Genomic DNA, 15,463 nt, shown 5'->3' with positions numbered 1-15,463 from the left:
TGAAATAGCGTTACACTCTGAGCTACTCTACCTCCGCCGAACCCTGGAGAAATTCCGCAAGCCACTGTGTTGTCCGGCGTCTGTCTGTGCCTGCCGCTGTCCGCGGTCCTGAAACGAAGTACTCAATATTTGGGTGCTTGGGGGGTTTAGATCGACAGTGGCGGTGTAACGGGAGAGAGAGAGAGGGGAAGATCATGATGATTTCATGGCCCGTGCGGTTATGAATATCCCGTGGGTTGGCACCAGAGACACTGGGATCTGAAACAAGCTACAGAGAAGGATATGAATATCTCGCGGGTTGGCACCAGAGACACTGGGATCTGAAACAAGCAAACAGAGAATCTTTCTTTTTTTTTTTTTTTTTCTTCTCTTTTTTTTTTTTTACTTTCCTTTTTTATCCCTTTTCTTTTTTCTTTTTCTTTTTTCTTTTTTTTGTATCTTCTTTCTTCTTTAGCTCACCTTGGAGGTCCGGAACCGTTCGGGGATTTGGGGAAATTTCACTCCTGGAGCTCGTCGAGAGCCCCTAGGTAGCCCCTAGAAATGAGACTGGCCAAAATGTGCCGAATAAACGCGCTGGGGATCTATTTGTGGGAAACGATAGTCTTTTTCAGGTAAGCATGAATTGGCATGAACCCGCAGGACTTCTTCATGCGGGGGGAAATGATGATGATGTGATGAACATTTGCACATGTATGATATTTATTGCTTCTATTGCACCTTTCTGCCTGTCTGGGGAGGGATTGCACGCTGAAAACGAGGTACAAGCCGGCTGTTTTCTCCCCCCCCTCTCCCTTTCTCTTTGTGTGTGTGTGTGTGTGTGTGTGTGTGTGTGTGTGTGTGTGTGTGTGTGTGTGTGTGTGTGTGTGTGTGTGTGTGTGTGTGGGGGAACCCTCATTCGGGGAGAGGTGTGATTTTTTGCAAGGTTGAGTCACATGCTTGTCAACGTTGGCATTTTACTCTATGCTTGTGTGCTTATTGTGAGTTCCATTAAGTCGCCAGCGGCAGAGTTTAGGCATGCTATGGAAGGAGGGAGCTAATAGCGAACACTAGTGGACGGTGTGTGTGTGTGTGTCTGGCTGTGATGTGATGTGATGTGCTCTGCAAAATTTCAACAGGCATGCCATGAAAAAGTGAAGGGTAGCTGGATACAGATACACACTGTATTGTCACTCTCCAAGTTCCTTCACCATAACCAGGCAACCTTACTAATGCACATGCATTTGAGCTTGTATGTAGCCTATAGGCCTTAGGTGGTTTTAGGTCTTGTCAGTCTTTCTGTGTCTGCCTGTGTGTGGTCTACATGCCTGTGAATGGAGGAGAGGGGATTCCCCTTTTTCCCTTTTGATGATTCACTTTTCAGTGTATCATAAAAAAAATACCTCTCTCTCTCTCTCTCTCTCTAGCTCTTCTCTAAATTGTGCATAGCATTATTTTGTCAATGCTTTTGTGGGGTTATTGGCCGTTCAGGGATAACATTGTTTTCAAAATGTATAGCCTGAAACATTTATGCCTTGACTATGGGATCACCATGTCCTTGGAATAGTTCCAACTTCCTCCATATTCAACAATGCATTCATATTTTAACATTATTGTTGCCAATAGGGATAGATAGCCAGTCAAATATGTATAATAATGTTATGGTTGTACACACATTGTCAGTTCCCATCCCCATTGGAAGTGATGCGTGGTACTGTGGCAATGAGTTTTGAAATGATTTAAGCTGATGCTCTTGTCCCGAGCCTTTTTTGCGTGAGAGCACATTTGCTGTTGTACGGTCAGGATAAAACTCAAGACTTTTGGACTGCAAGGCCGTTGTTTTTGTGTTACAGCATTCAGTGCAGTAACAACAATATGAGTCAGGACATTTCCAGAACATTTCCCAATCACCATCCCCTAAGCCCCCCCACCCTCGTTCAGTTCAAGTCTTGAAACGCATCGAGGGGAAACAAGACAACAGCAAAATAACAGGGTTGTCATTGAAGTAAAGGAGGCCAAAGAGAGGAAGACAATATTTGTATACAAATTCGTTACGCTCTCGTACAGAGCTGCTAGCAACCACACAGCAGGGCCCATGGAATATATCTCACTGGATATTAGAAACAATGATGCAAATCAAATGTAAGTCGTGGAACCTTTCAGGGCTGCAGTTAGCCCTGTGACCTTGTAACATTCCTAACCTTTCACCCCAAACTGGCAGCAGAAAAGCAACCCCAGTGCTTCTATTATATGGTGGCCACTTTAAGCTAGCTTGTTGTAGCTCCAACAGTGTTGCAGCAATAAGCAGGCTATAATTTATTAGCATGCTGCCACTGGGCTAAAATCACCTAAATATTCGGGTGTTGCCAATCATTCTGTGACAACCGTCAAGGGAACTCAGCAACTACAGTATGGTCAACACCAGAATATGTATTTGTTCTGGTTATAGAGAATGAATGGACAAGGAATTGTTGGCCTTAGACTTTCAGTGACATTCTGCAATGTCAGAATCAAATGGGCCAGGTGTCAGCCTCATTCCATGGCCTGCAATTTTACCACAAGCTGTATTCTGTAACATTTGTTGGTGTGTTATGACATACAGGTATATAAAAAGACGCACGTTGTTGTTGTTGTGTTTACATGTCCTGTGTCGTAGTACGATATGCCACCAGGATAAAGTCATTTATGGTGGCTTATAATAATAGAGGGTTTGGGGTTAGAACCAAAACGTTTTGCTCTTATGTTTTTGTCTAAAATGGAAAAAAATACAGTATGTATGAATGAAATCAGTTGAATGTTGCTCAAATGAGAGAGAGAGAGAGAGAGAGGGAGAGAGAGATGCTGTTGTGTTTGTGTCAGATTTCAAAGAATCATAATTTATAAATATAACATATCATAATATGATATTGTAAGTATCCTTGAAATATCATATGATTCTACTGAGTAATGTAGTTTGTAAATAGGGTGACATCCAGACAAACAGTTTAAAGGTAAGAAGCCTAAGGGTTTTGTCAGCAGTGCTTACTAGTACATGCTTTAGGCGTTTGTTTTGTTTTTGGGGGGGTTTCTCTTTCCCCCTTGAAGACAATACTTATTGACAAGAGTTGTAGAGGGTTGTACGTGTATAGCATAATTTAAATAGTAAGCATGATAATGGCAAATCATAACTTCTTTTGCCATCATAAACTTCATGGACATTTTCTACAGCATGGCACCTATAAAGGGGAAGTCAACTAGATCTAGAAGACTAGTCGTTCATGTATTGTATTGCCCCACAATCTTTGTGTCCATCCTATCCTTGCGTCTGTCCTTGCATCCTTCCGTCCCTCCATATTGGGCAAAACGTCATCAATACGACATCGGAGATTCACAGTGAAGCCCTGCCGTTATTAGAGACTCTGCCCTTTTACTTAAAAACAGAGTTTAGACAACAGAGTTTAGACAACTTATCTTCCTGAATTATAAAAAGGTTAAGGATCTGTTTTCTGCAGCATCGGAAAAACAGGTCACAACTGATTCATTGAATGGTTTAGACCTGCCCGCAAGTTAATATCACATTTTCTTATTTTCTTTTAGGAAATGCTAAATAAGGGTCATTGTTCATATGCTTTACCCCAAATACAGAATGTTCATTTAATGCTGAGAGAGTAAAAAATGAGAGTTAATTACATTCTTTTACTGAATATACACAGTGTAAGCAAATTCTGACACAATTAGCCTCTGTCTACTCTAAAGCTTTCGACTCTCGTTTTTGCAAATCTGTGGCATAGGCAATTGACGCATTGCATTCCATTGCATCACACATGGATGTTGTTTCTTTCTGCTGAGGCTGGACCTCATACAGTAGGTAATATTTCATGACATGAACTATCAAAGGCATTTCCCTCGATGTGCTGCGCCTGCATTTCCATTGAACACAACAGTTGTTTTGTCGTCGGACACAGGGAGTAGGTGGGAAGGGACAGTGGGTTGCGGGTGGGGAGTAGTTTTGCATTCAGGGCACACTGTTTAGTTAATGAACGGGAATCAGGATATTGCAGTCTCAGCTCCCCAGGCCTGGAGTCTGCAGTTCCAAGCTTAATTGATACCCCCTCCCTCCATCCCGACCTGGAACCCCTGTGCCTCATTCTACATTCAGACTTATTACTAAACACTGATTACCCTGTCAATGGCCAGGGCCAAGCCTGATGAATGCACATTTAATGTTCCACATATCTCTGTCTGTCTTTATGTCCGCTCTCTCTCTCTCTCTCTCTCTCTCTCTCTCTCTCTCTCTCTCTCTCTCTCTACACTCCAGATTTTAGAATAGAGCAAAAGAAAAAGGAACACAAGCACAACACAACTCGAGTGATTTAATCCTGTGCTGGATTTTAAAGCCATATAAGTTCGGACATAATGACCAGATTTGACATATTGAGTTAAGTTGAGACGAATTTGAAGCTATCGTCACATATTGAAACAAGTCATCAGTGGCAAAAGAAGGGAATCATATTTCCACTTGCCTTAACAACAATACCATTCTAATATACCAAAGACTTTCTAACCAGTAAAATGTATTTCTCTTCTTCCATTCTACTTGTGCATTTAACAGAAGTAAACTAGAACATAGGATTAAACGCTTTTTTTGTGGCGTCCGTAAGGTGGAACACAAGATTGTTCTTTGCTAACGAAGAGGAAGAGGTGGAACGTACAGAGAATGAGATAATTATGCAACTTGTGTTTAAAGTGCACTGTAGGCCTTGCGGGCAAGAATGATTAATCTGTTAGTCAACGTTCCCTTAAGAGGGGGACCACTCAGGGCCCCAGGGTATCATGGGAATACCAATCAACCAATCAATTGAAATGATTGACAGCCACCGGGACGGTGACTGACATATCAGCCTTATTGGTTTTGAAAGGTGGAAGGTTGTTGTTGTCAGGATATAGCGACGTTTTGAGCTTACTGCATGCATTAAGCTTAGCGAAAGTGTGTGTGTGCGTGTGTGTGCGCGTGTGCGTGTGCGTGTGTGTGTGTGTGTGTGTGTGTGTGTGTGCAGGGCTGTCACGGTTATGAACATTTTACATGACGATTAATTGGCACTCAAATAATTGCGATTAATGATTTAATTGTTTTTGTTGTTGACAATTACATTTCTCTTTGGCTTTTAGGCTTTGAAGTTGCACATGGTAGATATGGCACATAACCTAAATATACAAAGACATTACTGACATATTTGACAACTTTATACTTAAAAAAGAACATTGAGAGTGGAAATAGCCGATCTAAAGCGACGCGTTGTGAGCTTGTAGATCTGCTATCTGCTATATATATGAACATTTTTCAACATGGAAACGATTATGACGATTATGAAAAATAATCGCGATTATGTCAAATAATTGCGCTTAGACGATTATGTAATAATTGTTACAGCCCTAGTGTGCGAGTGTGTGTGCACGCGTGTGCACGTGTGTGTGTGTGTGTGTGTGTGTGTGTGTGTGTGTGTGTGTGTGTGTGTGTGTGTGTGTGTGTGTGTGTGTGTGTGTGTGTGTGTGTGTGTGTGCGTGCGTGCGTGCGTGCGTGCGTGCGTGCGTGTGTGCGTGCGTGCGTGTGTGTGCGCGCGTGTGCGCGCGTGTGTGCGAGTTAGTGTGTGTGTGTGTGTGTGTGTGTGTGCGTGCGCGCGTGAGAGTGTGTGTGTGTGTGTGTGTGTAGTGAACATGTGTTCCTGTTTCATGGTCGGGAGGTCTGCGCCATAACTGGAGCATATGTATGCCACAAATGTGGTCACACTGTGTCTCAGAGGGAGCACATATTCACTGATTTAAATGAAATCGTAGACTAAATTTAGTAACTGGCAAATTGTGCAACGGTGGAAAAACAGGAAACGATACCTAACGCATGTTTCTTCTTCATATGCAGAAAAAAAAGAGAAAGCGTTGACTGGGATTTGCTGTAATAAATACTGTTTTTATGGCTTTATTTGTCGCAGTGCAACCACAACCAATAAAATACTAGTTTGTGAGAGCTCAGAGCTTCAGAAACAAAATTACATTTTCTTTTGTTTTGATGACATGCACTATATGGCATGCACCATAAAGTATATTATCAGCACTACAGTGCTAGTGCTGATAATATCGCAGGGCTGAATATTGTGAGCTTGTAGATCTGCTATTTTTGTCTAAAGTTCTCAGAATATGGACGCTAGGGTTCAAGTGGTTAATATAAAAAAGGAGAAAAAAGTTTCTATCACTCAATGATTTGGAGGACCCCCTGTAGCAACTCTGAGGACCCCCTAGGGGTCCCGGACCCCCTGTTGAAGACCCTTGATGTAACGTATGCAATAGCCCCCTTGCATGTACAACTATTTATCTTACCGAGATGAAATAGACTGCACGACCTTTGCCTCCATAGATTTTTGCATTCAATACGATACCCGATTCTCTCAAGCAGAAAATATATGCTGTCGTTGTGAGCATGCAATCAAAACAATTCACCTAGACACCGCCTGTATGGATCTTTACATGCAAACACAATGAACAATTCATTCAAGGGGGAAAGCGCATGCATAACCCATGCGGATAATGTAATCTATAATGCTTTATTGTCATCTGTGTGAATATTCCGTTTTGCCGCTGCCAAATACGTGTCTGCCGACTGCTGCTCGTAACCTTGAGCCGGCCTTGACAAAGACGCAACACATTGGGTCTTTCCACACCGCTGTACTGCAGACGCACACACATACATGTGCATGCACGCACACACACGCACACGCACGCACACACAAACACACACACACACACACACACACACACACACACAGACAAAGATGTTTAGGGGAAAATGTAATTGACTATAGTCCCACGAACAAAAAGTGATATTGGAATTCAATGATTCAGGGGAAGTCATCCATTCCGTTGTTAATTATTTTCTCCTATAAATCTAAAGAAAGAGGCTTTGTAGGTCAGACGTTGTTGAAGGTTGATATTAAATGAATTGGCTGGGCTTGAAGTAGGACAGAATGACTTAGCAAGAAGAAAGGCCCAGTCCTTCATTCAATAAATAGAAAGGTTAGGACTGCTACAAGGCATCAAAAGGGGGCATTGATCGAGTGACTCACTTTGAGTAGCATTTTTAGATTCATCGTCTTCTCGTGGTTTACTGTATCTCGTGACTCATGTAACTTTGAGCACAGAGGAGGAAATCTCTGCCTGCGAAGTCTGATTAAAGAAATATAATGAATATAATAATACTGTAAGTTATATCGTTGTAATCTTGACCCCCAAGCCCTGTCTTAACAGCTTATACCTGGGGTCTTCAACGTTTTCAGGCCGAGGACCCCTTAGTTGAGAGATGAAGCAGGGACCCCCGCAACCTGTTAATAGATTCCATATAGTTTCATCTTTTGACAGCACAATCATCAGTGTATTTTGGATTCATGTCAATTTGTGTTTTCAGATATTTAACCACTTGAACTGTCAATACTTGAAAAACTTGACCTTTCACTCTGTACTTAGTCTGCTCTTCTTCCCCTCTACACTAAAGCTCCTTGCCAAAAATAGCCGATCTACAGCGCGAGGCGTTGTGAGCTTGTAGATCGGCTATTTTTGGCTGAAGTTAACAGAATATTGATATATGGATATGGATATATTATATAATATAAAAAAGGAGGAGAAAACGTTCTATCACTCAAAGATTTGGAGGACCCCCTGTGGTAACTCTGAGGACCCCCTAGGGGTCCAGGGCCCCCTGTGGGAGACCCATGGCTTATACCCTATGCTTAGTCCCACTCCTTTTTTCCCCTTTACACCAAATCTCTGCTTTCACAAAAAATGCATAAACCTTTGCTGGACGTTTGCCCCAGAAAGCAGGAAGCTAGGATTCATAATGGTAAACCTTAAATCCTGAATAGCCAGCTATTATTCACTCGAGGCTTGGTGAAATGAAATCTTATGTATTTATTTATGTACTTTATGTACTTACCCTCAGGGTCTTTCTACAGGTATATGCCGGAAGATATTTATCACCCCACCGTTCGTTCCATCATGACAAATGGAAAAATATTCACTGATGAATTTTTAGGCCGCTTAATGAAAAACAATTGACTGGCTCCAGCCGAGTTCTCCACCGTCTCCAACTATAATTAATATCTGGGCAGGTTCATTTCCAAAACTTGATCTATGATAATACATTATTGATCAGCCGACAGGGACAGATTGCGCCATAAATATCAGAGCTTATTATCATTGACCTCTCCGTCTGTAACTCAGTTACAGGCCGAAGTGAATCCCTGGTGATGTTGTAAATTACAGTGCTCAGTAAAAAAAAAAAAGATAGAATTCAGAGTATAGAGATAAAATATGCTGAAATTGTGCACTACGCAAGGAAAGGGACCTTCAATATTATCATTAATATGTGGACATCTAATACTGGACTAATGCAAGGCACTGTTGACAGACTCCTCGCTTTGCACTTAAAGGGGAATACCACTCATTTTCAACTTTGAACTATGTCATTAATTTACCTTAGTGTGGAAATAAGAAAAAAAGTCCCCCCATTCTGTGTTGCCTAGAACTGGAGGATTGATTGTGGGGCCAGGTGGGGTCATGAAGATGTAGTCTTCATGATGTCACTGATCACATTGTCTCGCGTAGCCAGACAACTATTCCACAATCTCTGAATGCTATATAGAGTCTGGAACGGCAGCTCCCGAACGGCGAGTATCGGAAGTAGCCAGTGCTGCACTGAACTGTAGTCCCATTGGAAACATAACAGAAACACAATAGCTCAGACAAAGTCATTCGAGCGGCCTACTCTTATTATGGGTGTATAGTTTAAGAAAACGTTTGAAAACATCATGGAGGTAACACCAATAACACCAGAGAAAGACGAAATAACGCCCCCAGAAATATTGAAAGGAGACTTAACGCTTCCAGTAGGACATGTTATTGCTACTGCACCAAGGGAGCGGTTGCGTCACATCCGCTTTATCTCGCACTCATCATTTCTATTTCCGTGCCCCAGACTGTTGATGGGAGCATTTCCCAAATCGTGGAGTCAACAGTCTGGCCACGCGAGACTACTGATCATTTCGACAGGTGATGGGATCTGTTTTGGAAAATCCAATCTGAGGAAATGTTGTGTTTGCTGACGAACAGGCTCATCTCTGTCAACGTATGGCTGAGAGTTGCATGGATGATTGATGTACGACTTGGTGACTGCGATGCGGACAGGCTGAACTCGTCTTGATGTAACAAGCCCAGAAATTGCATTATTATTATGGATCCTTTGGGGGTTTGCAATGAAATCCATCTTTGCTTCATGCTTAGGAGAAAGGCTATTTCATCTTTGGGTGGGTGGATGCCTTGATGGGTGTTCGGAGCATAAAGTCTGCCCTGCTCTCACTCTCAGTCAGCAAGCGTGTGTCAGCGAGGCGCAGTAATGGTTCGCGGCCCCAACAGGAGCGGAATTGGAGCGGAGGACGGTCTTTGATCGTTTCAAGCCATTCTGGCACATTTTAAAACTACTTATTAACGGTCACCATTAACCGTTAGTGTTTACCGGTAACCTATTTCTAATTCTCATTTCTTATTGGCTTGGCTATCCCTACTAGTAGTGATATTCTGAATAGGCCTATCTATCACATTCTGATAATATACTTTCCGTGTAAAAAATACAATAAAAAACCTGAACCCATTAATTTAGAACTTCTATTGCCAACGTAACGAACGAGTACGTGACCGATGCACAGCAGCATATTTATAATGTGAACCAAATTGGCCCTCCTGCTATGTACAGTATGTAATATAATCTACCCTATTAATATATTTAGATTATGATATTTTACATGGCGATTGTCACTCAAATAATTGCGATTAACTATTTAATTGTGTTTTTGTCGTTGACAATTACATTTCTGTTTGGCTTGTAGGCTTTGAAGTTGCACATGGCAGATATATGACATAACCTAAATACTAAATAAAGGACATATTTGACAACTTTACACTTTAAAAAGAACATTGATAGTGGAAATAGCCAATCCACAAGCTCACAATGTGTTGCATTGCGACGCGTTATGAGCTTGTAGATCTACAGTATTTCCACGATTTTTTAAATGTTTGAACATATTATAAAACAATGTCAACATGTAAACGATTATGATGATTATCACATTCGATTATGTCAAATAATTGCGATTATGTCAAATAATTGCGATTAGACGATTATGTAATAATTGTGACAGCCCCAACTGACAATCAATAGAGATTTACCATTTGTCACAACAGGACAACAGTGCAGACTAATTAAATCAATGGACATTTAGATTTGTGTGCATCCATTGTATTGTATTGTATTGTATTGTATTGTATTGTATTGTAAGTGACTGGGCGGGTGCACAGTGTTTTTACAGACATGAAACTCATCTATCCTGTACCGGGCCTATAGCAGATGGCCTCTCTGTCCATGCCAATGAAGCCAACAGTACCCTTCCTCCTTGAGTGTTGCTCCTAAATGCCAGGATGAGATCAATTAGTTATTCAGGCCTGCAGAGGTTTTAGGAGCATAATGAGGTACACTTAGGGCTAATGATTGGAGCCGCACATTAGCCTGTACCCAGGGGCGTCACAAGGGGTAGGAAAGTGGGACTGAGTTACTAGGGCCCAAGGTGGAGGGGCCCTAGTAACTTTAGCTATTGAAAAATAGCAGATTATACAAGCTCACAGCGCGGCACCGAGTGCCGCGCCTGCGAGCTTTTAGATCTGCTATTTTTGAAAAGTCGTGAAAATGTGTGCAAATCTTTGAATATGTATTTTTTTAAAGCGAACATTTGTTCGGGGGGGGGGGGGGGGGTCCCCTGGAACTAAATATTTTGAGATGGGGGTTCCGTGGCCACATTCATATCATTTTGGGGGTCCTTCACATGAAAAAGTTGAGCATCACTGACATGGAAACATGTGAGCTTGTATATCTGCTATTTTTCAATAGTTAACATTCATGGGGGGGGGGGCCCGCAGTGAATCCTTGTACCCAGGGGCCCAGAATTTGGTGTGACGCCCCTGCCTGTACCTCTCTCATTATGTCTCGCTCTCGCTGTGGGTTGTTTTGCATATCACACACTGGCACAGGACAACTCAGCCCCTCTCTCTCTCTCTCTGTGTCTCTCTCTCTCTCTCTGTCTCTTCTCTGTCTCTCTCTCTCTCTCTCTCTCTCTCTCTCTCTCTCTCTCTCTCTCTCTCTCTCTCTCTCTCTCTCTCTCTCTCTCTCTCTCTCTCTCTCTCTCTCTCTCTCTCTCTTCTCTCTCTCTCTCTGTGTGTCTCTCTCTCTCTATCTCTATCCTTCTCTCTCTCTCCTTGCTGCCTCAGCATTGGCCACAGGTCCTCGGCGGTTGTCATGGCCAGCATTGATCAGAAGTAATTAAAGCAAATCTAAACTTTGATCATGGAAAGCCCCAGAACAAGTCTCCCTGGCAGGGGATTATCAGCAGCAAACTGGAAGGTTGAGTTTGCCTCAGCATGAAGAGAGGGCCTTGATAATGGTCAACTATTCCAGTGCTTGTGTGCGAGAGAGAGCTCTGTGTCAGTCAGTGTTGGCTATAATAGAATGATTGGTTTAGAAAAGGCCTGAGGCCATGCCCATTGATGGCCGAGTCATTAAGACCTAAGCTTCCAGGCCCACAGCTGGCCAAGGTTTTACTTCGCCACTATGTCATATGGGCATATAGCTCTTATAGTCCTTTGCATTCTTAGAAAAGTCAAGTATTAAGAGTCTGTGGCATAGGGCTGTCACCAATATGACATTTTACATGACGATTAATTATCACTCAAATAATTGTGATTAACGATTTAAGTGTGTTTTTGTCGTTGACAATTACATTTCTGTTTGGCTTTTAGGCTTTTAAGTTGCACATGGTAGATATGACACATGACCTAAATATATAAAGACATTACTGACATATTTGACAACTTTAAACTTAAAAAAGAACATTGATAGTGGAAATAGCTGATCTACAAGCTCAGATAGCTGATCTACAGGCTCACAACGCGTCGCAATGCAACTCGTTGTGAGCTTGTAGAACTGCTATTTCCACTATTTTTGACTTTTCTTTGTAATATATGAACATTTTTCAACATGGAAACGATTATGACGATTATGAAAAATAATCGAGTTTGTGTCAGATAATTGCGATTAGACGATTATGTAATAATTGCGACAGCCCTACTGTGGCATAGCTAAGTGGTAAACACTGTCAATGTGTGGATATAGATATGCCCAGTTGGTCCAAAGGGGAATTGGAACGACAAGACAGGCTACTGAAATGAAAAAATTGGGCTGTTGAGCCTCTCAGTAGAAATAGTGAAACAACACAATTGCAAGACACACCTAACCACGTATTAGAGAAGAAACCATCATTAAGGTTTTGTGTGCACTTATAACAGTAAATGTAATCATTTTAGTAAATGAATTAACTGTTTAATTAACATTTGAACCAAATGTCATAGGGTATAGACGGGTTTCTTGTTTACAAACATTGAGACTGAATGCACAGCTGACTGTATCATGTAATCAATTCCGTCCAATCCCCAAACCTGTTGTTTTGGGGAGCGCTGGTTTCATTGGCTAATTTTGGTACGGACCCTGCGCACGCATCTAGTTTTATCAGTGTAACGTGGACCAGAAACCCGTCTATACCTTCTGTAAAACAAAATAATATACAGTATAGCAAGGGTCTTCAACAGGGGGTCCTCAGAGTTACTACAGGGGGTCCTCCAAATATTTGTGTGATAGAATCTTTTTTTCTCCATTTTTATATTAACCGCTTGCCAAAAATAGCAGATCTACAAGCTCACAACGCCTTGAGGCGTTGTGAGCTTGTAGATCGGCTATTTTTGGCAAAGAGGTTTGGTGTAGAGGGGGAAAAGAGCAGACTAGTACAGAGTGAAAGGTCACATTTATTAAGTATTGACGGTTCAAGTGGTTAAATATCTGAAAATACAAATTGACATGAATCCAAAATACACTGATGATTGTGCTATCAAACAATGAAACTATATGGAATCTATTAAAAAGTTTGTGGGGGTCCCTTATTCATCTCTCTCTCCACTAAGGGATCCTTGGCCTGAAAACGTTGAAGACCCCTGCAGTATAGTGTTGATGGTAACAGGAGACTGGCAAAGTAAAGGAAGATGGGGGCTTGCATCCTCTCTACTCCCAAAATGTCACACTGTCACAATACAAGCTGGGTATTCTTCTATAAAATAGACACACTTGCTAATCTCAAAAGCTGTGACTAATCTGGTTGAGGCATCACTGGATTGTGACGGTGGTATTTTGTTCGACACTAATTTGAAACACATGTCACAAGGGTCTTACGGCTCAGTCTATTATCTCAATATCTCCGTGCACTCTGTGTCCAAACAATAGAATTTTATTTTTGCAAAGAGCTTAATCCTATCACATTCACAGTCGCCATTGCCGCAAAGGAGATTACGCTCGGATTCGTCACGTTATGGTGAGAATTATTGAAACCTCGGACAAGCTCTGATACGCCTAATTTTCGTTCACAAAGACAGATTGGGATGAAGTCTGATAAATCTCAGAAAGCCCTGATGTCTTTGTATTGATTCGTATTGACTTAGGGTGTGCAAGCGTGGCAGTTTTGGGAGATGCCATCTGCTCTCCATTATTGGAACATTGACGTTTAAGAGACACGGCTGGTAGTGGTTTGTTGGATGATTAGATGGGACCTTGGAGTGAGACCCAGTTTAGGCTTTGGGAGGCTATTGACTCCCTCAGGTCACTGTCATCAATTGAGTTCAGTCCGCCACTCTCATTTGGCATCTCTGTGACCTCATATCAACTGGACAGGACCATCTCGTGCTGAAGATCATTTCTGTCTGAATATAGGCCTACAATGGAGTGGGGATCCCAAAGACTGGGGACCATTCTATCTAACAAACAGGCAAACAAGTAGACTACATCTAAAAACAAACTGAACATTTATTTTATTTAACCACTTAAGCCCTATTAAAAAAATGAAGTCTAAAATAGCCAATCTACAAACTTAGGTGCCGCATCGTGAAAATGTTGAACATTCATAAACGGTTAAAAAAAATCAACACATTGGCTGCATATTTGCCAATGGCGATGTTGTAAAAACAACTGTCTTACAAGTTACTAGATTGTTGTATTACTGTTTAGCCAATGTGGACCAATTCACTACTCATTATTGGTTGCCTATGAGGTTGGGACCCAGAGAATTAAAGTTTATTTTTGCTGTTACACTTGGTTTTGTGTCATTCTGGAGAACAGCATAATCTAAATCGGGGGTCTTCAACAGGGGGTCCGGGACCACTAGGGGGTCCTCAGAGTTACTACAGGGGGTCCTCAAAATCTTCCAATCCTTTTTATATTAACAACTTGAACCTAGTGTCCATATTCTCAGAACTGTAGCCAAAAATAGCAGATCCACAAGCTCACAACGGCTCGCGCTGCGAGGCATTGAGAGCTTGTAGATCGGCTATTTTCAGCAAAGAGCTTTGGTGTAGAGGGGAAAAATAGCAGACTTAGTACAGAGTAAAAGGTCAAGTTTATTAAGTAATGATGGCTCAAGTGGATAAATATCTGAAAACACAAATTGACATGAATCCAAAATACACTGACGATTTTGCTGTCAAACGATTAAACTATATGGAATCTATGAGAAGGTTGTGGGGATCCCTGCTTCATCTCTCTCTCTCAACTAAGGGGTCCTTGGCCTGAAAACGTTGAAGACCTCTGATCTAAATGCCTGGAATGTAATTCATATACATTTTTAATGACTGAAATCACTGGAAGGACCCACAGTTGATTTGCAGTTTGTGCCTTGCGTGACACTGTGGCTTTGACCCTTGTACTCCCTAGTGTTACAGTACTTATCAATTATCATGTCTTAATGCTGGCCATCAGGAGATTAAAACATGTACAGTAAGTCATGTTGGACATCAGTATCATGTGTAGTATGTACGTGGTTTTTAGCTTGTATTGCTTCATTAGCCGAAACCATTATACTGGCCGTTCTGGACACATGCAATTGCTTTAAACAACGAGAGTGCATGTACTGTATAACTCAAACTTAAACAGTTTTTCCACTCAGTTGTATTCACTCCAATGTCAAGTTGTCACTATGTGTCGCAACGTGTCGCGATGCGACGCGTTGTGAACTTGTAGATCTGCTATTTCCACTATTTTTAAAATATTTGAACATATATAAACATTTTTCAACATGTAAACAATCATGACAATTATCACAAAATAATTCCGATTATGTCAAATAATTGCGATTATGTCAAATAATTGCGATTAGATGATTGTGACAGCCCTATGCGTGCATGCGTGCGTGCGTGGATGCCAGAGCAGAACCTCTGCCCACCAGAAGGCAGATTTTTACTTTACTTCTTTTGTCCAATCACGCAAATCAGTACATAGCATCTCTTTAGTCATTAAACCAAACCGGTGTCAGCTTTTTCATATTTA

At 41.6% G+C, this 15,463-nt stretch overlaps 1 protein-coding gene across 1 annotated transcript in view; it reads left to right on the top strand.

Moving 5' to 3' along the window:
- Positions 1-540: 540 nt before the first annotated feature.
- Positions 541-15,463, top strand: part of glra1 (glycine receptor, alpha 1) — a gene marked incomplete at both ends in the record, with an annotated part of 165,967 nt that continues 151,044 nt past the window's right edge. The window contains 1 exon segment of the mRNA XM_080745536.1: positions 541-611. Coding sequence (XP_080601662.1) covers positions 541-611 — 71 coding nt within the window.

The sequence above is a fragment of the Nannobrachium achirus genome, assembly GCF_963921795.1.
Source record: "Nannobrachium achirus genome assembly, chromosome: 17".
NCBI lineage: Eukaryota > Metazoa > Chordata > Actinopteri > Myctophiformes > Myctophidae > Nannobrachium > Nannobrachium achirus.
Note: the sequence above shows the minus strand (reverse complement) of the source record. Positions and strands in the feature narration are given on the sequence as shown.